The sequence below is a fragment of the Sciurus carolinensis genome, chromosome 12 (assembly GCF_902686445.1).
Source record: "Sciurus carolinensis chromosome 12, mSciCar1.2, whole genome shotgun sequence".
NCBI lineage: Eukaryota > Metazoa > Chordata > Mammalia > Rodentia > Sciuridae > Sciurus > Sciurus carolinensis.
In genome coordinates this window covers 74,772,733-74,793,794 of record NC_062224.1, presented here as the reverse complement: position 1 = coordinate 74,793,794, position 21,062 = coordinate 74,772,733, and the positions used below count along the sequence as shown (strand labels likewise).

Here is a 21,062-nt window from a genome sequence, read left to right as displayed (position 1 = left end):
ATATGTGAACTCTGATAAAAGAGAGTGTTTCAAAATATGCTCAAAATAGGTTCTGGGCGTGTGACTCAGTGGTTGAACGCTTGCCTAGCATGCGTGAGTCCTTGGGCTCAATCCCCAGCATTTGGGGATCGATCAGTCCATCTTCCCTCCCTCCATCCCTCCCTCCCTCCCTTCCTTCCTTCCTTCCTCCCTTCACCCCTTCCTCCCTCCCAGCCTTGACATTGTGTATATCTTATCATTCTTCCCTCAATCTGCATTTCTCATCACTTTCTAAAAAGAAAGTGAGACGTTATTATTATGGTTAATCTCCCTTGTGAAACGGGTGTGATTCTGCATGCCCTGGAGTTTATCCAGCTATCTGATTTAACTGCTATGTGTGGACTGCATCTAATTATAGATACTCTTACTTTTATCTTGTGTTCTGACATGGTCATAAACTGCTTGAAGTCAAAGACTTCCCAGGCCTGCCTCTAGGGGCAGTGGCAGACTTGTTGAATGACTAAATGAACTAATGAATGAGCCGTTTCCAGTCTTCGTTGAGAGTACACTGTGTACCAGGAGGCACTGTGCTGCTCCTGGATTAGTTGATGGGATCCTCACAAGGACCCTGGTATTTGTGTGAATGCCTGATTATCCCGATTCGAAGGTCCTACATTTGTTGGTGTTCTTCAAGCCTTGTGTCTGATTATCACTGTTGGAAGGTGTAAAATCATAGACTCAGGATTATGAACCTGTTAAGTAACTTGGGGATCATGTTATTTTCAGGCAGGGAGACAGGCGCAAAGGGATTAAGAGGTCTGCAGCATCACATAGCTGCTTTGCTGCAGAGTGGGAGAATGCAGGTCTCCACATCCCAGGCCAGTGTCCTCCTGCTTCCCAGGATTCTACTTTCCCCCCAGGTTAAATTCTTTCCCTTGAGGGCATTTACTCCATAACATCAATATTATGTATCCTTTATATAGACATTGATCTTAATTATATTAATACATAATAAATTATATATTAATAAATATTAATACTTCTTTCTCCCAGAAGTTCATCATTATTTGTAAACAACCAAAGCCCAACCCAGAATTCAGAAAATCAGCAACTTAAAGGTCCATCAAAGATAGAGATCTTAAGTTGAACTTTCCTTAGAGTGCCTGGGATCACAGTGGGCACTTGTTCATCATTCTTCTGTGCCTGCTGGTGATCTTCACTTCACAGGTGTCCAGAGATCTTTCTTTTTTCCTGCCTGCTTTGCTCCGGGGTGGGAGCTGGACCCACCTGTCCCCACTTCTTCACCTCATCACTGTGCTCATTTTAGACTTTGGCTAAAAACAGATCCTCTGCTCCCTTGTGCGTATCTTTGTCATTTCTTTCTCTCCTGGCTCCCAGTTATATTTGGCATGGCGTTATTTAACTCTGCAGAACATCTTGGCACAGAACTTGGGCCATGGGGTTGTGCCAGGTCCTGCGCTACATCATTAGTGATTTTGTTTCCTTCCTTTTCAGAATTGGGGTAGAGGGAAAGGGACAGGCGACGTCTTCATTTAACAACTCTGTTGATTGCCTGGTGAATGTGAGGAACAGGTACAGGGGCTGGTGTTACCAGCTGTGAATAAAACATACCAAGGTCCTTTATTTTAATGGAGGAGATAGATACTCAGCCAGAGAACTAGTGCATATGTAGTATATCAGGTGGTGAGAGGCCTGGGCAGCAGCAGAAAACACGAAAAGGGAGTGATGGGGAAAGGGCTATTTTTGACAGAGTGGTCATGGCAGGTGTCTTGAGAAGGTAACTTGAGCAGGATGTGAAAGGGAGGAAAGGGGGAGCCATGTGAGGAGCTAGGGAAATACAGTGCTAGACAGGAAGTAGTGCAAGTGCAGATGGACCTGAGGCAAGAGCAAGGCTTGGTGTGTTCAAGGAACAGCAAGGACGTGGCTGTGTCCAGTGTCCTCATGGAGAGGCAGGCAGAAGTCGTCAGGTGCTCCTTTGCCCCGTGGCCTCGCAGTTCATCTCTAGTGCTTTGCCTGTGTCTGAGATGAGCAGCCATTAGAAGGTTCTGTGCTGAGGACTGGCATGACCTGAGATTGTTTTGACAGGATCCCCATGGCTGTTCTCTTGATCACAGTCTGTGGGGGCCAAGGGCAGAAATGGGTATCCAGATAGTAGGTAGTGGCATGACCTTGGTGAGAAATGTCGGGTCCGCTTCTGGGTCAAGGGGCATGAGGCCAAGAAGGGATCAGAGTCTCCAAATTTTCTTAGGGCAGAGACAGGATCGCCAGCGTTCAGTGGGGAGCGTGGTGAGAGCATTGCGTCTGGGATGGCTCGAGGTTTTGAAGATGGCATCTGAAAGCACTTGCCATTTTCTGAGCCCAGGAAGGCTGAGGGCAGAACAGGGCAGGTACTTAATCCCCTTGTTCGAGAGAGTTCCAAGGGTGCCCATGCAGAAACTCTGATATTTTCCTTCCAAAAAGAAATTCCCCTTCAACCTTTCATCCTTGTAAACCTTTACCTCATTTCTCCCACTTCCCACATATCCTTCCATCCTCTCCTGAATCCACTCCCAGCAGCTCATCACTCTTCCAAAGCGGGGTTTTCGTGTGTGTGTGTGTGTGTGTGTGTGTGTGTGTGTGTGTGTGTGTTAAAAGCAAAGCCAGCCATGACCTCCACAATGCCAGATCGGTTTTGCATCATCAGCAGCTTCTGTGCCATCATTTACTCCCTTGTCCTCAAAGTACTTTTCTTTTTCTGGCCTTCAAAGCACCATTATGTTCTTCCTCTCCCTCTGCCTTCCCCATCACAATAGATGACGATCTCCACCCCTCTGGGAGTGCGAGCTGACCTTTCAGCACTCTGTCTAGGCACAAGAACTTCAAGATGTGACGGATCGGAGTATGGTTCATTTTGAAAAATCAAGTAAATAGGACAAGTCTGTATTCTCATGGGAAGGTGTTTGTGGTGTTTGGAATTACAAAGGTCTTCAGAACAGCACGAGGAGCTCGGTGTAAAAGCACAGAGCAAGTCTCCTCACCCCAGCAACCTCGACCAGGCCCCAGCCAAGGCTAGAGTCATAGCTATCTTAAAAGATGTTGTTAATCTCTGGTGTTTGTGAACATCCCCATGTTGTCCTAAAGGAAACATTTCACTTGACCTTATCCAGGGGCACTTATTGCATCCTTTCTTCTCATACTTTATTCTACTGTGTGTGTGCGTTTTGATAATTTTTAAAAATCTTCCCAGAAAGAAGATTGGCCCATGCACAAGCTGGAGTGTTCTCCCATGGTTGTTTTTGGGGAAAACTGGAATCCTTCAGAGACTGTGAGGCTAACAGCAAGGATTCTGGCCAAGCAGGTGAGGAAATAGGGCAATGCTCAAGTGTATTTTTTTTTTTTTTCCTCAGGTCAGAAAAGTGAGACCCTGACCTATGATGACGGTACCCTGTTGAACATTCTTATGTCCAAGTGGAGGTGTGGGTGGAACACTCCAGGCTCGGGCTTGGTTTGTTGTCTACCCTGGGCTGTTAGGGTGTTACTTACCCCAGACCTGGAGTGTAGCCCTGGCTGTTAAATTCCAGGCTTTCTTTGAGACCAGTTTACATAGAAAAACATGTGAAAAACCTGACCGATAATAATTACTAACACTTCCTTGGGAACCAGAGCAGTCTGAGAACCATTGTGGTTTTCCCTCTTTCCTTTCTGACATGGAAAGCACAGCCTGTTCCTTTTACCTTTCTGCTCTTTGCGATCTCCTTACTTTCTTGTCTAGGCATAGGCAGGGATCCAGAGGGTGCCCCCAGAATGATGGCATGTACAGAGGAGAGAGTGGAAAAGTAGAAACCGAGGCAAGTGGGGTAGGGAAGAGGGCAGAAAAGTGGAAGGAAGACGGAGAGAAGGAGATGCCCCTGGGGAAAGGGCTGTCACTAACTCACTGTTCTCCAAAGGTGATACGCGACTGTTTGCCCCTTGTTTGTTGGTCCTTCCCACCTGAGGATCATTGGACACGTGATCTCCAGAGGTCCAAACTGAGGAAAGGGAAGCACCATGGGACTTGTCCTTATGGCCATTGCAGTAGGTGGTGTGAAGTCTAGGAGGCACATGTCCGTGGAAGTCTGTTCTCTGTGTTGATGGAGAAGTTGGTGGCAAGGTTTCTATATTGTTAATCTTTGAAAGGGGAGAATTTTATCCACCTCTTTCTTCCATGTGCCTTCTAACACCCACCCCCACTTAAAATTTGTCTATATTTTCCAGTCAAAACCAAGTGTGAGTGCAGCAGTTAGCATACATCTGTACCCAGACCAGCATGCTGATACGGAACACTGTGTTCAGCTTGGGTCCCGTGCTATCAAAAAGCCACATTACTGATCAGAGTCACCAGAAACATTCAAGGGATACCATGGACTGAGACCAGAAAATCAGAATTGTTTTCCCTGGAGGGGGCTAACTTTTGGATCCTTAAGAACAGCTGCCTTTAAGTTTATGCGGAGTAGATGGTGGATAAAAAGGGTACAGGGAAATGGTGGGACAGACTGAGGTTCAGGGTAAATAAGCCGTCAGATGGTATCAGATTGTGTGTATCTTCAGAGGCTTCGGAGACTGGTCTTCTGACTTACTGGTGTTATTTATAGTGTCATGTTAAGAATTCAGAAGAAGCTGGTCTGCTTTCCTGAATGAAAGGCTTTCCCAGGCAAGATGACTTATTAGTCTTACAGAAGTGCATCCTGTGAATGGAAGATTTCTACTCCAAAAAAAGAACTATTGAAATGTTTTGCCACCAGGAGGGGAGTCTGAATGCTATGATGAGTTTACACTAGTTTCATTCAGCTTTTATTATAATTACTGCTAGCACTAATAGTCTATTAAATGAAAAGTTACCTGACCATCTTTTCATCTCTATAGGCCTTGATGATTAAAAAACCTGGACATTTGTATTCTAGTAGCTTGCAAAGGATTAGGGGAGACAGGCTACCAAACTACCAAGGGGAAGCTTAACATGTTAACTAGGGAGGTGAGAGCGCCCTGCTAGACCACCTGTATCCCCAAACTGAATAGCCAGATTACAAAGAGGAGGCCTGGGGCCAGCTCCTGAGCTCTGCGATTGAACTCTTGTCAACACCAAGTTTATTCATGTTCTCAAAGCCTAGCGGGTTTACTATTGTTAGCTCCTCTTGGGGTGTCTAGAACAAAGCCAGCACCACGTTTAAAGTGAATCTGGGCTCACAGATACAACCAAAAGTGTTCTTTTTGAAACACAGAATTTGAGATCATTTTAGCCTATGCTTAAAGAAAGTGTAAAATGGATGGGGGGTTTGATTTTGTTCCTTTTTAGAAGGAGAAATAATAAATAGGATGGTTTGCCTGTAGACTCGGTCCTTTCAAGTAAGGGCCCTAAAAAGTTGTTTTCTGGCCCTGTTCTTTCCCATAACAAGCATTTCTGAGCCTACTGTGTGCATAGTATTCTCAGGGTGTTAGAAACACAGCAGACACTTTAAAAAGCTTTTTAAAAGAGCCCTTTAGATTTGGATGTTGGGCACTCAGAGCCCAAGTGGTGGGCTCCTTGGGTAGCTTTCTTCACTTCCTTGAAAATTATTGCTTTTTCTTCCTGTTGGCGTAAAAGTGAAAGCGCTACATTTTTACTCTGGTTGTTAACATCCGTACCTGTGATTTCTTTCCCAATTACTAGAAAATCCACCCAGAGAGAACACCTTCAGAGAAATTGTTAGCTGTGAAGGAGTTTGAATCACGTAAGTCTTTTAGTGACCGACTGGGCAATTATTTTAGCCACAAATTTAATGTGGATTAGACGGGATTGAAGCAAGGAAGGGCATAACTTAGTCTCTTAGTAGGGATGGTGATTTTAAATTATTTGTTATATTTTGACTTGTGTGCCATTCTGAAAAGTGCTTTTAACCTTTTTTTCTCCGAATTGACAGGTTTATTAGGAAATAATTAAAGGGAGATAAAAACTCATAAGATGAATCATTTCACCCCAAACTATGTCTTGCTGACTGTCCAATTGTGTGGACTGTTTTTGGATTGTTGCTGAATTGTGGTCCATAAGCCAATGTTCTTACCGAAAGGCATTAAATCAGGGTGATCTGGTTACTTGTCCATGCCCAGGTCCCAGGGCTAGATGGGGGCCCTTGACCATGCTGAGGTTGGTTATCAGTCTCCACCCCTCAGTCCTGACCCCGTTGCTAATGGTCAGTTGAAATTTCATGTCCCGAGTGACTTCCGATTTTTAGAGCGAGAGAAGGAAGAAGTGACATGCTTTCTTTCCCCAGGATTTTTCAGTTAGATCAAATAGGGAAAAATGTTCTCTAGGTACTCAACATTTTGGGTTTTACCCCTCTCTTCCATGCCCTTTAGAGTAAGGAAACCCAGCAGTACAGTGTTTCCTACAGGGTGAGTAATGGGTTGTTCACCCACAGATCTGGATAAGTTGGACAATGAGAAGAAGGATTTGATTCAGAGTGACATTGCTGCTCTCCATCAGTTCTACTCCAAGCACCTCGAATTCCCTGACCACAGTAGCCTCGTCGTACTCTTTGCACAGGTAAGGATGGGAGCGTCAGGCAGTGCTTCAGCTTTTCCCTCTCTGAACCCGTCCCCAGCACTCACTCAGTAAGGATGAATTGAAGCAGAACATTGGCATCTGCTTGACAACAAGGCACTGGGTCCCCTGGGTCCTATGTTGCCATAGCCTCACTAAGTGACCTGAACAGACCAAGGTACTCTCTTGCTGACCCTCACTGAATGGGGAGCAGAGGACATTCACCTCTGCCTCTGCCTCGGAAGTGTTCATGAAAACAAAGGAGCTGCCAGTGCTCCAGTTCTCCAGCACATGCTTATCTGTCTAATTCCGACATTGTTATACTTTCTGGTTCTTAAACCTTCCATTCTGATAGAAGATGTCCTTTTGTCTCCACTGGTTTTTTTTCTCCTACCAAGGCTGTGCTGATAAAGTAGAGGTTTACAGATACCCCGAGAAGGAGGCCCTGTCTGATCCCCACTCATCCAGGTGCATGTGATCTTTGCTCAAGGGTCTTGTTTAAAGAAGCTCAGGTTTTCCAGGATCAGATATAAGAAACAAATTTGAGAGACTTCCAGACAAGAACACCTTAGAAGTGATCAAAGACTTGGACACTTGACCACTGGAAAGGCTAAAGCTTGGGCATTGCTGGGACATGAGGAGAGAGGGTGCCGCATGGGCTGCTCTTCTTGACTTGCGGCATTGGGTTTCTCTCCTTCACATGATCTTGTATTTTCCTCTACATACTGGGCATTTCTTTGAAGGTGACCTTCCCAAAGAAAGAAGAACTGGAATGCCGTTCTGTGGTGCAAGCGGCTATATCCCTTGCCAGAATCTTCAGTCTCTAGGTGTATTAAAAAATCTGGGGGGCACTGACACATTTTCATCTTAGAATAGAGCATGCATCACCTCTGTTCCCTTTGACCCAGTAATTCCACTTCCAGAAATCTGTACTAAGGAAATAATCAGAGATATGGGCAGAGATTTACCTGCAAGTTGTTTGTTATGGGGCTCTTTTAAAAGCAGAAGGAAGAAAGGACTGGAGGGAAGGAGGGGAAAGGAGAAAGGGAAAGGGCCCAGCAGTCAGAGTTTGATTAAACAAATTGTGTGGCATAGCCACCTGATTGAAGTAACACCCTTTTAAGTTGTGTTTGAAGACTGCCTGAAGATGTGGGAAATGTCAATGACACGGCATGAAGAATAAGAGCAGGTGGACCACGCGTAACATGGAAGCACACGCGCATGGGAGAGCCGCATGAAGGTCCACTGTGCGTTGTCTTCTGAGGTGTGGGCAGTGTTTCCTGTTCTCACTGGGTGGTTGTCTGGATTTTCTACAATGAACATATATGACCAAAAGAAAAAGGTTGAAAAGCACACACTTTAAAACTTACACATAGAAAGAAAGGTCTTTCATTACTTCTACCCACTTCCACTCCCTGAAGAACCACTGTTCAAATTCAGTGAATTATTTTAATAGGTTTTATTTATGTAGATAAATTTCAACTCTGTGACTGTCATAATCAGAAAAAAGTTATTCCTTATAAAAGAAATAACAAATTCAAATTATAAACTTAAAGATAGAAGTAATGAAAAATCTTTCTGATTTTCACATTATCCTGGATTTACCCCATATTTTCCTAAGCATCCTAAGATGGAGGATTGGATGGACCATGGAAAGTTGAAGAATTGACTTCTTTTAAATTTTTTGAGAATCTGGATTTGTGATTTTTTTTTTTTTTTCGATGGGACACGCTTATATGAGAAAGCAGGGCTGTGAAATATATCCTCTTAAGCTGGGAAAAAAGATAACTTTTCCTCTTAACATAGTCGTGCATGGTGATACGACTTCTCCGTGTTGAAGTGGCATTTTTATAACCAAGTCAAAACACTTGATCTCACAAGTGCAAGTATAATTGTGAAAATGAGTCAGTCTTTGGACTCGGAAAAATTAGGACAGTCACATGCCTAAGAGAAAAGTACACACAAAACTCTAGTAATTTATTCCTTTTTAGACTTTATATTTATAAAATTATAGTATCATTTTAAGAGCCTGTGTGTACACATAACATGCACACATCTTTTTTCATATGTAAATTTGGAAAGGGGCATTCAGAATCCCAAGCAAAAATGAGAAGTACGACTCCCTCCCCATGCCACCCTGGTCCTGCGCCTCAGGCCCTGCTGTGTGTCTTCTGTCCCAGCCTCCAAGCCCTCCCTCAGTAGGGCCCACAGGAGGCTGCTGGGTGTTAAGTTGCAGCCCCACAGCAGCTGGCAGCCAGAGGTGACTGCACTGCTTTGACAGCATCGAGGTGTGTTTTTATCGCTGGGAACATTTGCATGGTTGGGAAGTGTATTTTTGGTGTGTAGCCTACATCTAGTCTAAATGCTAATTATGAGAATCGCTTTAGTAAGGCACTTACGCCTGATTTGACTTGAGGGGGAAAAAAAAAAAAAGACTGTGGCCCTTGTGTCTTTTTCAACATACAAGTGCACTTTTTTTCTCTAGGGATATCTCAAAAGGGAGGGAAAGCTGGCAGGAAAATTGCTATGCAATTTGACTTAAACACCATCACCGCCTCCCCAGAAGGAACAGTAATGACACTTAAGCTTACAGGAGCCTCTGCTTATGAAGAAACACCCACACACTTCCCCAGTGAGGGGAGCAAGGGCCGAGAATAAAGTGAGTGATGGTCAGGATGGTCCAGGCTGAGGGAACCCAGAGTTGTAGACTGCTAGCTGGGCTTGCTGCAGAGGAAGCAGCTGAAAAGCAAGGGAGCAAGAATCCCATCATCCAAGGGGGTCAGGGCCTGTCTGTCTCTGGATTCGTTTTGATAATTCTTACTAAAGTCTCTTACTGATTCTGCAAACAGCTGCAGTGGGTGCTGGATGCTGCTGAGGCATGCTCATGTCCAGAGTGAGACTGTGTAGGTCATTTTAGTACTTAGCCAATAAAGTGCAGGACACATGGTTCATACTCTTGACAGATTAATTTTGTTGAATGAATTAAAATCCTAATTTAGTCCTATGTATTGTTGGTTGATACTCATTGGTAATGGTCATTGGTAATGTCCCAATGATAGAATTGGTCAAGATACTTGGAAATGGCACACAAAAAAATAGTATACTAAGTCTTCCACTAAGAAATGCCCAACCCTTGGGATTACAAATGCTGTTATTTTACTAACCTGTAGTGCCCTCCCATTCCCCCCTTTTTTGTTTTCTCTCTCCCCCTCTCTTTCGGTAAATAAGTGAAACTTGTCACTGCCCTTACTTCAGTATGTACCACCGTTTCCAAGCCTTTTCACCAGTGGCCCTTTAGTTTTAAGTGAAATTGCTGCATTAAAATTTAATAAAGCCAAATACTTTTAAAAGAAATATAGTACAGTGCAAAGAAGCCAGACTGCAGTGAGATGGGTCTGAATTCTGACTGCTGACGTGCCACTTACTATTTCATGTCCTTGAACAAGTCACTTAACCTCTGAAACTCCAACCCAGCCTCCGTTTTCATGTCTGTAAAAAGGGTTGTTACAATAATGCAAGAGATGCTGCGGATTTACGAGGTGTTAGGTCTGTGGTACCTTGCAGTGCCTGGCCTGGAGTAAGTGCTCAGTGAATGCTGCTTTTACAAGCCCATCTGCTGGTCTAAGAGGTTGCAGTGCAGGTGTGCAAGGGAGTGAGGTGGAGCCATTCACCATGCAGACCTTATGGGATGAGCAGGAGTCTGGGCCTTTCCCACCAGCCCACCTTGTGACTGTAGACCAGCCAGATCTTCTCCCTGACCTCAGATTCATCTTCTAGAAAGTGAAGAGACCGAGTTCCCTTCCAGCTCTGAAATTGTAGATGTGTATACAGAATGTTCACTGAGTTGTCCCCCAAGACACTAGGTGATTTCTCTTTCTATGAATAGTACCCTGTACATTGAGCCTTTCAATAAGTGTCCATGGAAAGAACAAATTTATAGAATCTGGAAGTTGGCATGTGACATCTCCATTTTCAACCTGCTCATTCTGAGACCTTCCAAATGGCTAGAGTTGCCCTGGATACGTTTGTGGCAACATTTCAAGGATGAGAAAGTGGCCAGTGGTTGATTTGACTGAGACATGAAAGGCATGGCTTCAGTTCTCTTGGCTCCTGGCCCTTGGTCCCTCTGCCTCTCAGAGGAAGAGACAACAATTAGATTAGAAGTCTAAGGACTTTCCTAGGTACTTCCTTACCTTCCAAGATAGGCACTGGATTAAGTGGTTCCTTTTTTAAGTGCAGAGTACTTGGCAGTGAGCTCCAGATCACACCAAAAAGCTGTGGCATAATTTGGATTAGACTCCAAGTGCCCTGTCTCCCCTGCTAATACGCAGACTGCAGTCTGTGCAGCCACAGGGGTCCACGGTGTTCCCGGGCCACTGTGTGCAGATGGGGTGCACGAGTAGGTCCGTCAACCCTACCAGTTCTGCTTTTGTTTGTTATACGTGGGACTGATGAGTAAATTTTGTTTGAACAAAGGATGCCCTGGCCAAAAGAAAGGTTTTAAAACCACTAAACCAGAACATCTCCTCAGTTAATTTGTTAAAAGTCAAAATTAAAGCTGTAGCCCATCTCTCCTTTCTCCCCCTTTTCACTGCAGGTTAACTGTAATGGCTTCACAATTGAAGATGAAGAGCTTTCTCATTTGGGATCTGCGATATTTCCTGAGTAGGTTGAGTTTGACTTCATTTCTTTTCTTTGTACTTATTTAACACTAATTTGATATTTTTAAAGATTTTTATATAACCCACCTAACTGCATGTGGCAGACATGAAACTCCAAGTGAATTAAGACAGCTTTTTAATCTGCCAGATTTCAAAATATTTCCCCTACACTTAAGGATCTGAAGGTAGTAGTTAGGAGGATGGTTGCTTGTTAAGTCCTGCTAGGCAGAGAGCTGTTATTAAAGAATATTTTACAGTGTGCATGGAAGGAGCAGCCCAGGCCCTGCTGAGAAATTTGCTTTCTGCACATCTATACTGTGGAAATTTTGGGGTTTCTTAAGCTCAAAGTGAAACATTAATTGCTAACCAAGAATTTGGTCACAGACTTGTGTAAATAATACACAAGCTTCTTGTCCAACTGCCCTTTTATGACTAATACCAATACAAAAACAGCACAGTTTGGAGAGAGATTCTGCTAAAGTAGTGAACTAGAGAAAAAATTTGAAGAACTGTCAGGTTTTTCTCTGTATATTCTGGAATATGTGAGTAATGTAAGAAAGGCTATGGCTTTGCCCTTGTCTCTGATGGAATGTGTATTTCCAGAATGACTTCGGTGCCTGAAGTTAGGTCCTCACTCGACAGATAGTCTGGGCAGCCTTCCTATACCCCTGTCTGAATTAATCCACACTGTAGATTACGTCCATCCAAAGGGAGGTTGCTCACTACATTTTGCAGGGGCCTTGGTTACCTTGACATGTAGGGAAAACCCCAACACTATGCCCTGGCTGAGGCTACTGTGTTTACTCCTGGAGTGTGCGTGCAGCTGCCAGGCTCCATGCACCAAGTGGGTCAGAAGGAGAAGAATCTCTACAGGTCTGCATCTCCTGAGCACCTGTCACAGGCTTGCTGGAGCCAGAGATACAGAAAGTTTCCTCATGACACTACCGTTCCTGAGGCCAGACTGTGCAGTTTGAATTGTGATAGTGAGGAAAGAGGTGTATTTTGGGAGAGGTTCTTTTTAGCCTTTTGCTCTTGGGAAAAGGGAGAGAGAGAGAGGGCATTGGGCTCTGTGGAGAAGGCATATGGCAGCACCTTCAGAAATGACATTGTCTCCTCAGTGTTGGTGTCCCAGTATGTTAAAGATGAGGAATGCTGGTGTCTAGGTCTCGCCCTCTTCCCTCCAGTGCTGATCCAGAACAGGACTTCCTCTAGGAGGCCCCCTGCCTTGGTGCTGTTTTCCCACCTTCCTTACAAAGATACCCAGAGGTCTGTCGAAAGAAGGGATTACTTAATACTTCTGCAAGGAGGTATTTTTCGTTCAGTAACCACCCTTTTGGTGCCTTTGTTTATCGGATTTCCTGGGTCCTCATTCCCTATGCATCACTTGTCAGGAAGCTGGGTGGGCTGTGGTGCAGGGCAGAGGTATCTCTCCCAAAGAATAAGACCACAAAACTGGAACCTGCTTCCTGTTTGTCTCAGACACAAGGCTAGCCTCACACTCTGCTCAGATCTCTAGCAGGGGAAGGTCACACACCACACCCCACCGGGACATGGCACACCCTGGAGTGCATCCTCGTCAGTCTTGGCAACCCCTTCCCTTTTTCGTATTCTTGAGGCAGGCAGGAGAGGGATTCTGATCACCACAGGTCAGGCCGGTGGCACTGGCCATCAGAACAGTGGTGCATATGCATATAGGAGCATGAGCCCTGTTTCTGGGCAGTTTTAATTGGGGGAAGTCCCTTGGGCAGAAATCATATGGGCATTGTGATTTCAAAGGCAGCATTTTCAGAGATCAAGCACTCTTTCCCCGTAGTTTAGGAATTTCTGTTCTCAGAACTTTGACCTTCATATAATCAGAAAGCTCAAAGCCCCTCGCACAGGCGAATCTCTCCTCCTCGCTGTCCCTGAAAAGCAGACAGTGAGCAGCAGGAGCAATAATGTCCCAATTTTCCAGATGAGGAAATTGAGGTGCAGACAGACTCAAATGGGCTTCTCCATGACTTCCAGGGTCACAGCCCTCCCTCCCTCCCTCCCAAGCAGCTGCTATTTCTCGACATCTGAAGGAAGCATGCTAGAAATGATCCACTTAGACAAAAAGCCACTTGGAAACAATAACTCACTTGTCTTGTACATAATGCAACTGAAGGTACTGGGTTTTGGTCCCACATCTGCTAGGAGGGAATATTTTTGGCATTTTTTAAAAAAAATTGTGTTCAGCTTAGATAGCAGTGTTTTTTTGTGGATTTTACTCTTCAATATAAAGTTCAAGATGTTAAATATTGTTATAAATGCATACAAAACAGTCTTTTTAGAATAGACTGTGCTGCCTATTATATATTTTTGTTGCCTTACAAAGACTCAGTTCCTCTAACTCAGCAAGTAAGTGACCAAGGAGTTACTGAAACAGTCATGTCTGTGCCATTCACAAAACTGGGTTTTCTCTTCTGGTTGACAGTGTTGCATTGATGAATCATAGTTGTTGCCCCAATGTCATTGTGACCTACAAGGGGACCCTGGCAGAAGTAAGAGCCGTACAGGAAATCAGTCCTGGAGAAGAGGTATGTGGCCACAGGTGGTTGTGACAGTGGGCTTAATTAAGCAGCTGTTCTAAAAGGCAGTGCAGACAAATCTGCAGCCTCTGGAGGCACTGTCGGGAGTGATTCCAGTTAAACTGCCATTTGTGTGCACTGATGGGGAGGTGGAGGCAGTTGAGGTGAAGAGGCACCACCAGCCCCCTGCTCCCCAGCTTAGGGATGGTGGAACAGCTAGGTCTCCGTCACCTGCTCACTTTCCCTTCTCCCTTTCCCTATGTGACTGTAGAGACTTCTCCTCTGTGAGAGGCTGGACTGATGGATGACTGTACAAATGTTCTGTGCTCTTAAGTAACTCCCTAGCAGGACACATGAACTTTTTAGGGACTAGGATCACACATTTGAAGTTCAATTTCAGTTTAATTTATAGTGCTATTTTAAGGTACATATATATTAAATATAGTTATTGGGGTGCTAAATGAGAAATGCTTAGATTTCTTTGAAAGGTATTAACTGGTTCTCAGGTAGACAAACATCTGATGCCCAGCATATAGACGGGCCTTTCTACCCTCTGTTAAACCCATGTGACAAGGGTGGGCTGCTCAGGGCCAGGCTGTATAGGTGTACAGATGTTTGATGGAGGCTACCTAGATTACTCCTTCTTAAAACACAATTGCAGTGAGTCAGAGTATAACCATTGGGCCCCAGAGCTCCTGTGGGCTGACAGGAGGGATGAGGGGTTTGTCTCCTAGACAGGCTCAGTTTGAGCTGTGAGCATTGACACTGGAGTGGCCTTTGTCGCCATCTTCTGGAACCTTCTGTTGGTTGCACTGTGTCCATCCTAGTCGTTTCTAAGAAAATCTGGCCAACTGTTGCCATGCGTGGCATGGCAGGGCTGTCCACAGTTACTGTTGCCTGCAAGGTCTCACAGGTCTTAAATACTGTAACTTCCATTTGGGGAGTTCACTATTTTGGGGGCTTCCTGTCCTTCAGAGAGGAAGGAATCCATTCCTCAGTATCAGAATGAACCACATGTCCAGTCCTGTTCTTTGGTTGGAGAGCTTGGCTGCCCCTGTTGCACCTAGACCCGTGCTGCTCCCTGTTGCTTGCCTGGCAGCGCCCAAGGTCACTGGCACACTGGCAGCTTTGAGAAATCCATCTGTTCAGGCAGACATTTGCCTGATTGTGTGGGATGAGCAGCCAGTGCTGTCCCAGTGAGTAGATAATGGACATCTCAGTGCTGGCCCTCTCCATATGCTCTAAGTCTTAGTTGTGGACCCTGGTTAACAAAAAGCAAGGACAGAAGAACCCTGTGAGCCCAGAGGTAGGATGTTCACTTCAAGGTCAGGAACTGCCTGCTGGCTGAGTCCATAGCAAGTGGTGTCCTGAAAATTGTGTTTTCCCGGCACTGACTTCTGGAGCCACCAGAGCCGCTGGTCTCAGCCTCTTGAGCTGTACCTCTTGCTCTGTAACCTTCTGATGTCAGGAGAAAAGGTGAACTTGGCAGTACGTGTGTGTCCACACTCCCCCCTGCATGTATCAGCAGTGACACAAGTTCACCCGAACCATGCCATGTTGTGAATAAAAGGGGCCAAACAAAGGCCAGGCAGAGACAGCCCAGGCCCAACCCCAGGGATGAGTCTACTCTTATCCCAGTGGGGCCGTGGCATCTGTCCATGAGACTAAGGACACACCCACAGCCTGCTCTCTTTGATGAGGAACAAGATGGCAGGGAACCTTTCAACCCTCCAATTTGCTGGTTTTATGGGCTCGGAATCTGTAGGTTCTCCACCATAAGTAGCTGGACATGATTAGGTGACAAGAGTTTCAGAAACTCAGTGCCTTAAGGTAAATAGCATAGTCCTCTTCAGTGACTCTCCTCTGTCCCTGGAGTACCACCTCAGGTGTCCACAGTTGTGAGAGTGGTTTGGTTGACTTTCTCTGTGACAAACTGAAGCTCGACTTTCTTGGCTCCTTAGGTATTTACCAGCTATATTGACCTCCTGTACCCAACAGAAGACAGGAATGACCGGCTAAGAGATTCTTACTTTTTTACCTGTGAATGCCAGGAGTGCACCACAAAAGACAAGGTATGTCACTGACCGGCCAAGGGCTGGCACTGCGCTCTGGCCCAGGACCCCTGCCATGGATGAGCTCCCTGTGTTCTGGGCAGATTATCCTCTTCTGGTGTTTTTGACCCTTTCGACTCACCTTACCAGACAGCCAGAGGGAACCCAGTCAGACCAGATCTCTGTTTAGACCTGCTCCCCAAAGCTGATGAAAACATTTCCAGTCACTGTACAAATAAGAGAAAGATCAGCCAAATGCCTGTTTCTTGAAAAGAGAATGACTGCTCAAGAGAGAGGGAAGGAAAAAGAGCAGCTGAGAGCCATGTTAGGTTCTCCAGCCTCTTGACGTGAATTCATGGGATTTGCCCCAGCTCTGCCCCAAATTGGTTTTGTGAGTGCCACCCCCGCCCCCCCCCGCCTTACTCTAGTCTCTTCATGTGTAGTTAGGTGAACACACATCTGCCCATAGCAGATACATTCTTGGTGTCCCACCTAGGGAACATTGTCTAAAAAATCAATATTTTGTTTTTGTAAAAAGGTAATGGAGTGCCAGGCAAACCCCTGTAATATCAGCTACTCCAGAAGCTCAGGCAGGAGGATCACAAGCTTGAGGACAGCCGCCTGCGCAGTTGACTTGAGACCCTGTCTCAAAGGAAAAAGTCCTGCTGAGGATGTAGCTTAGTGGTAGAGCATCTCTGGGTTTAGTCCCCAGTATATCTCACATGCACACGCACGCGCCCATGTGGGTGTGTGCTTGTGAAGGTAATAGCTTATTGAACGCCCCTTAGATATTGCCAGGTTTCCTTCTTTTCTGCTATAATCTTAGAATGGGCAAACCCTGCTTCTGCGTGGGAATACGTATTGAGAGGTTTCCTTATCAGTATGGTTTCCATGGGAGATAAAGCCTTATACTTGTGTACATTTCCCTCAGGATACAGCCAAGGTGGAAATCCGCAAACTCAGTGACCCTCCAAAGGCAGAAGCCATCCGCGACATGATCAGATACGCACGTAACGTCATTGAGGAATTCCGGAGGGCCAAGCACTACAAATATATCCTTTACAACTGTGCAGGCAGCTTACTGTCCCTCGCTGAGGAGTGGCAGGAAATTGGCAAGAGGTGTGTTTGAGATTCTGGATATTAAAGGAGGCCTGCCTCTTGGTGAATGTGTGAAGATGTATTGACCACCCATGACATGGTGCCAGCTTTGTCACATGTCACCATGCCGTTCTTATTTCTCCTTCTTTGACTCCTTTGGTAAAGAGCTGCTTGTGGCAAAAGACTGAAGAGCAGTCCCTGGCAGGCTCTGTTTTGCTGGGTATTGTGCTTTGGGCAGAGCACAGTGTCAAGAACCTTGCTTATCTGGACTCTCCTCCCAAGGGCACCAAGTAGGGCTGTTGCCATGCAACATGTGAGGAGGCAGTCTCGTAGGTACCAGGTAGTAACTTGCCCAGGGGACACTGCTGATGGTGACACACCTAGGGGCCTAGCCCTGCTGCCTACCAGAACCCGTGTTCTTGACCACTGCATTGTAGCATTTTCTTAGGATTTGAAAAAGGATTAGATTTTTACCTCAGAGGGCAGACCTTAAAACTGGTGAGAGGAAATTATGGAAAGGCATGTTGTTTCTCAGCTTAAGAATCTTGAAGGGGGGGTGGGGAGATAGCTCAGTTGGTAGAGTGCTTGCCTTGCAAGCACAAGGCCCTGGGTTCGATCCCCAGCACCCAAAAAAAAAAAAAAAAGAATCTTGAAGGTACAGGGTGTAGCCAAGTGGTGGACCGTATGTTTAATATGTGAGTTGTCTTGGGTTCAGTACCGGCACCAAAACACACAACGCCACTTTTGCCCTGGTGGGTAAACTTCATTGAAAATGCTCTAGCTGAAGAGCTCAGGGTCCCAGTTTGGTTGAAGATTTGAATTTAATTGAAAGACTGAGAACTGATTCTAATCAACATTGTCTGTATCAGAGCTGAGGGTCTGTACACTGTGGCTAAAATTCCTTTCCTAGTTTATTTCTTAGAGAAAAATGTAATTCCTTTCTCTTTTGCTTGGCTTTCTGTAATTTATTGAACTCAGGCCTCGCACAGGCTAAGGAAGCACTTGACCACGAGCTATGCCCCAGCCCCGTTACTTTTTTTTTCAGGTGGTGAGGGAGGGGATGGAGTGGACAAAAATAACTCCTTGAATACTGCCTGGGGAAGGATAGGGCAGCATCCCCCCACCCCCCACCCCACCACCCCGCCTTGCTCCCCTTCCCGCCAGTCATTTCCTTGACGCCACAGCACCCCCTAGTGAGCTGCTGGAGATCTGCGAGCTCAGTCAGGAGAAGATGAGTTCCGTGTTTGAGGACAGTAATGTATATATGTTGCACATGATGTACCAGGCCATGGGGGTCTGCTTGTACATGCAGGACTGGGAAGGAGCCCTGAGATACGGTCAGAAGATCATTAAGCCCTACAGGTAATGCAATGGCTGTTCTGATCATCCTAGCATGGAATGGGATTGGTGGTTTTGAGGGCATAAGGTTAGCTGTGTCATCTTCTTGTCCTGTGTCATGACACACCTAGAATGACTGCTGCTTCTCTGTAACCACATCTGGAGATGCAGGTGCAAGGGCTCTGCTCCACTGACCCAGACCGGTTCCCTCTGTCCTGAGGAGACACCTAAGGAGGCAGATTGAAGTTAGGCAGGGGAGAGAGTAAGATCCCTCTTTGGTCCCATTCAGGACCTGTATCCATAATAGCTAGTTGAAAGTAGTATTAAAAAGCCACCAGTTTGCCATTGTACCTACCCTCCCCTTCCAAAGTAGATGGCCCTTATAAACTGGTAAATGATGGTCTTAAAACTCTGCTTTCCCATCACTACTCACACCATCTCCTCCCTTTGCCTTTTCAAGTTGCAGTCCCACTTTGCGTATGGGGAAACTGGCACCAGTGTGTTGGCTGTGGTCATTTAATGCCTCCCTCACAGGTTTGAAGAAAGCAAGTTGGGTTTTATTTTGTAGTAGTAATACTTAGCTATAGGGAAGTATCCTGTACCTAGGGGATTGTTAAACCTCAAAGCAGGTGACAAATGAAGTAGTGGCATTGTCATCTTGCTCTGACTGGAATGGGCTGGATCTGATCTCGGGAGGGCTCCCCAAAGACCTGGACATTATGCCATTTACAAGATCAGCCCAAGACCAAGTAGACCAAATTGATCAAAATCTCTGGCATTAGACCAGGAAACCCCTGTGTCCCAAAAGCACCCTAGGTGTTTTTCATGAGTTTGAGAAGCCCTTAGTACCCCTCAAGCTGTATGATTGGAGACTGTAAAGCTTGTGTCTTTTCTGAATTTGTACTGCCGATTCTGCCATCCACTGTGCCATGAATAGCCAGCAGGGGGAGCTCAAAGGGAAGCCAGTTCTTAAAGTCTTAGAAACAATTTGTTGAATTAGAGATAATCTCAGCCTTCCCTTTTCCTGGTGTGGGTAAGAAGTCCTCTGGCTCTTGCACACCTCTTTTGAGAAAGCAGTGGCAGACTTGAGGTTGTTCTCAGCCTTGAGATTGTTCCCCCAGCAGCGTCTTGCTGTGCTGGACCCTTCCTTAGCTTAGCCCCTCCTGGAGGCCCAGTTCTGGCCTGGGGGGCTGCTGGTCCTGGGACTTCCTCCAGGCAGCAAGCTGCCTCCTACCCAGGAATTCAGTGGACATACTTTCAGAGTAGACTGGGTGGAATAGACTGTAAATAAACACCTCTTACACACTCTCTCACATAGAAGCTGCCTCCTAGGCCCTGTTCCCAGGGAAATGGCTCTTTCCTAAACAGACTGCAGCAGTCAGCCCTCTTTTCAAACCAGAGAGTACCTTCTGGATACAAACCCTTCTGCTGGACAATAGTGAAGGAATCTCTAGAAGAAACAAGAGGTATTTTCCTTACTCCAGAGGGCTTGCAGTTTTGTTAAACCAACTTAGCAGGGTATAGCAGAAAGGCGGGGTCTTAGTACACTCACACACACAGTGCATCTTATCTTTCTGATGGGAGGGGCCAGGACCAATGGCTGCCCTCACAAATGGGGCATTTACTTTAAGGTATTTTCACAGTGTCTTGCTTTGGGTATACAGCAGTAGGAAAATCTGGACTGGGATTGAATGTTTGGTTCACAAACATTTTTGTGTAGGATTTCCCTAGCAGTTTTGATGTAGCTTTTCTGAAATGCACAAACTGCAAACAGTGGCTAGCATCTGTGACAAGGAGGTGGTATCAACCCATCCAAACCCTGCCCGGAGCCCAGCAGGGTTGGAGAAACCCTTTGCTGTGGAGTACTAGGCCTCAAGCTCAGCAGCCACAGGCTTCCTGCGCTCAGTCTGTGGTTCTCTGTGTAGTGCTGACAAGGAGGCCTGTTGTCTCTTCCTTTCTTCCAGTAAGCACTATCCTTTGTACTCCCTCAACGTGGCCTCCATGTGGTTGAAGCTGGGAAGACTGTACATGGGCCTGGAAAACAAAGCTGCAGGAGAGAAGGCCCTGAAGAAGGTATGTGTGGGACTCAAGGTCAGGAGTCCAGTGGCCAGGAGGCCTGCTTAGTAGAGGAACAGCTCCTGACCACCCTTCAGCCACAGGTGCAGGGGTGAGTTCAGCAGGTGGAAGTTGGAACAGCAGGAGGGGCTGACCAAGATCACAGGCCCAGTCCATGGCTGTGACCGAGAAAGAGGGATACTACCCATCCCATGGGAAACCAGGGAGGCCACTGGCTAAGCCAGGAGGCAAGGAATTCTCCATTTGTCCCTTCAGGATTCAAAATAAGATGCTTGATGATGCATTTGCAGTTTCTAAAATGCACTCCATCAACACCTTTCTTCCAGTACCAGTTAAACACTATAGGACCCTCATGTGTTTTTTTCCTTTAAATTCTCACAAATATGAGATAGGCTTTCCTGATGAAGGAAGTTAAGGCTCATATGGGTGAAGTAAGGAACCTGGGTACAGGGAGGGTCTTCGTTCAAATAGGGGTCTGAGTTGAGAGCTTCAGTCCTCCTAGTCATGCCAGGACCCAGGGTAGGGGAATCGAATCTGCATGGCAGTCCCTCTAAGTGTTTGATGACTCTGCTGTGCCTCCCCTTACAGTAGCTCAGAGACATACTCCTGGGTATTGATTCTCCTCATTCTTTTTATGGAAGTTAACAGCACAGTGTAATTTGAGAAACAGCCCGTTTGCTCCTGTAAGAGATTGTTTATAATTGTTGTGGTCACAAACTAGGCCTGGAGGTCTAATTCTCCACATTCCCAGAGT

General features: G+C 45.9%; 1 protein-coding gene across 4 annotated transcripts in view; it reads left to right on the top strand.

Moving 5' to 3' along the window:
- Nucleotides 1-21,062, top strand: part of Smyd2 (SET and MYND domain containing 2) — a 45,417-nt gene that overhangs the window by 23,441 nt on the left and 914 nt on the right. For 2 of the 4 annotated variants that reach the window (XM_047521498.1, XM_047521501.1), the window contains exons 3-11: nt 3,227-3,337; nt 5,666-5,726; nt 6,414-6,538; nt 11,133-11,200; nt 13,652-13,754; nt 15,707-15,817; nt 16,728-16,848; nt 18,082-18,256; nt 20,197-20,305. In XM_047521498.1, the coding sequence (XP_047377454.1) occupies nt 3,227-3,337; nt 5,666-5,726; nt 6,414-6,538; nt 11,133-11,200; nt 13,652-13,754; nt 15,707-15,817; nt 16,728-16,848; nt 18,082-18,256; nt 20,197-20,305 (984 nt within the window). Of the gene's footprint in view, nt 1-3,226; nt 3,338-5,665; nt 5,727-6,413; nt 6,539-11,132; nt 11,201-13,651; nt 13,755-15,706; nt 15,818-16,727; nt 16,916-18,081; nt 18,257-20,196; nt 20,306-21,062 lie in introns of all 4 variants that reach the window. The other 2 variants (XM_047521499.1, XM_047521500.1) reach the window with 2 other exon arrangements.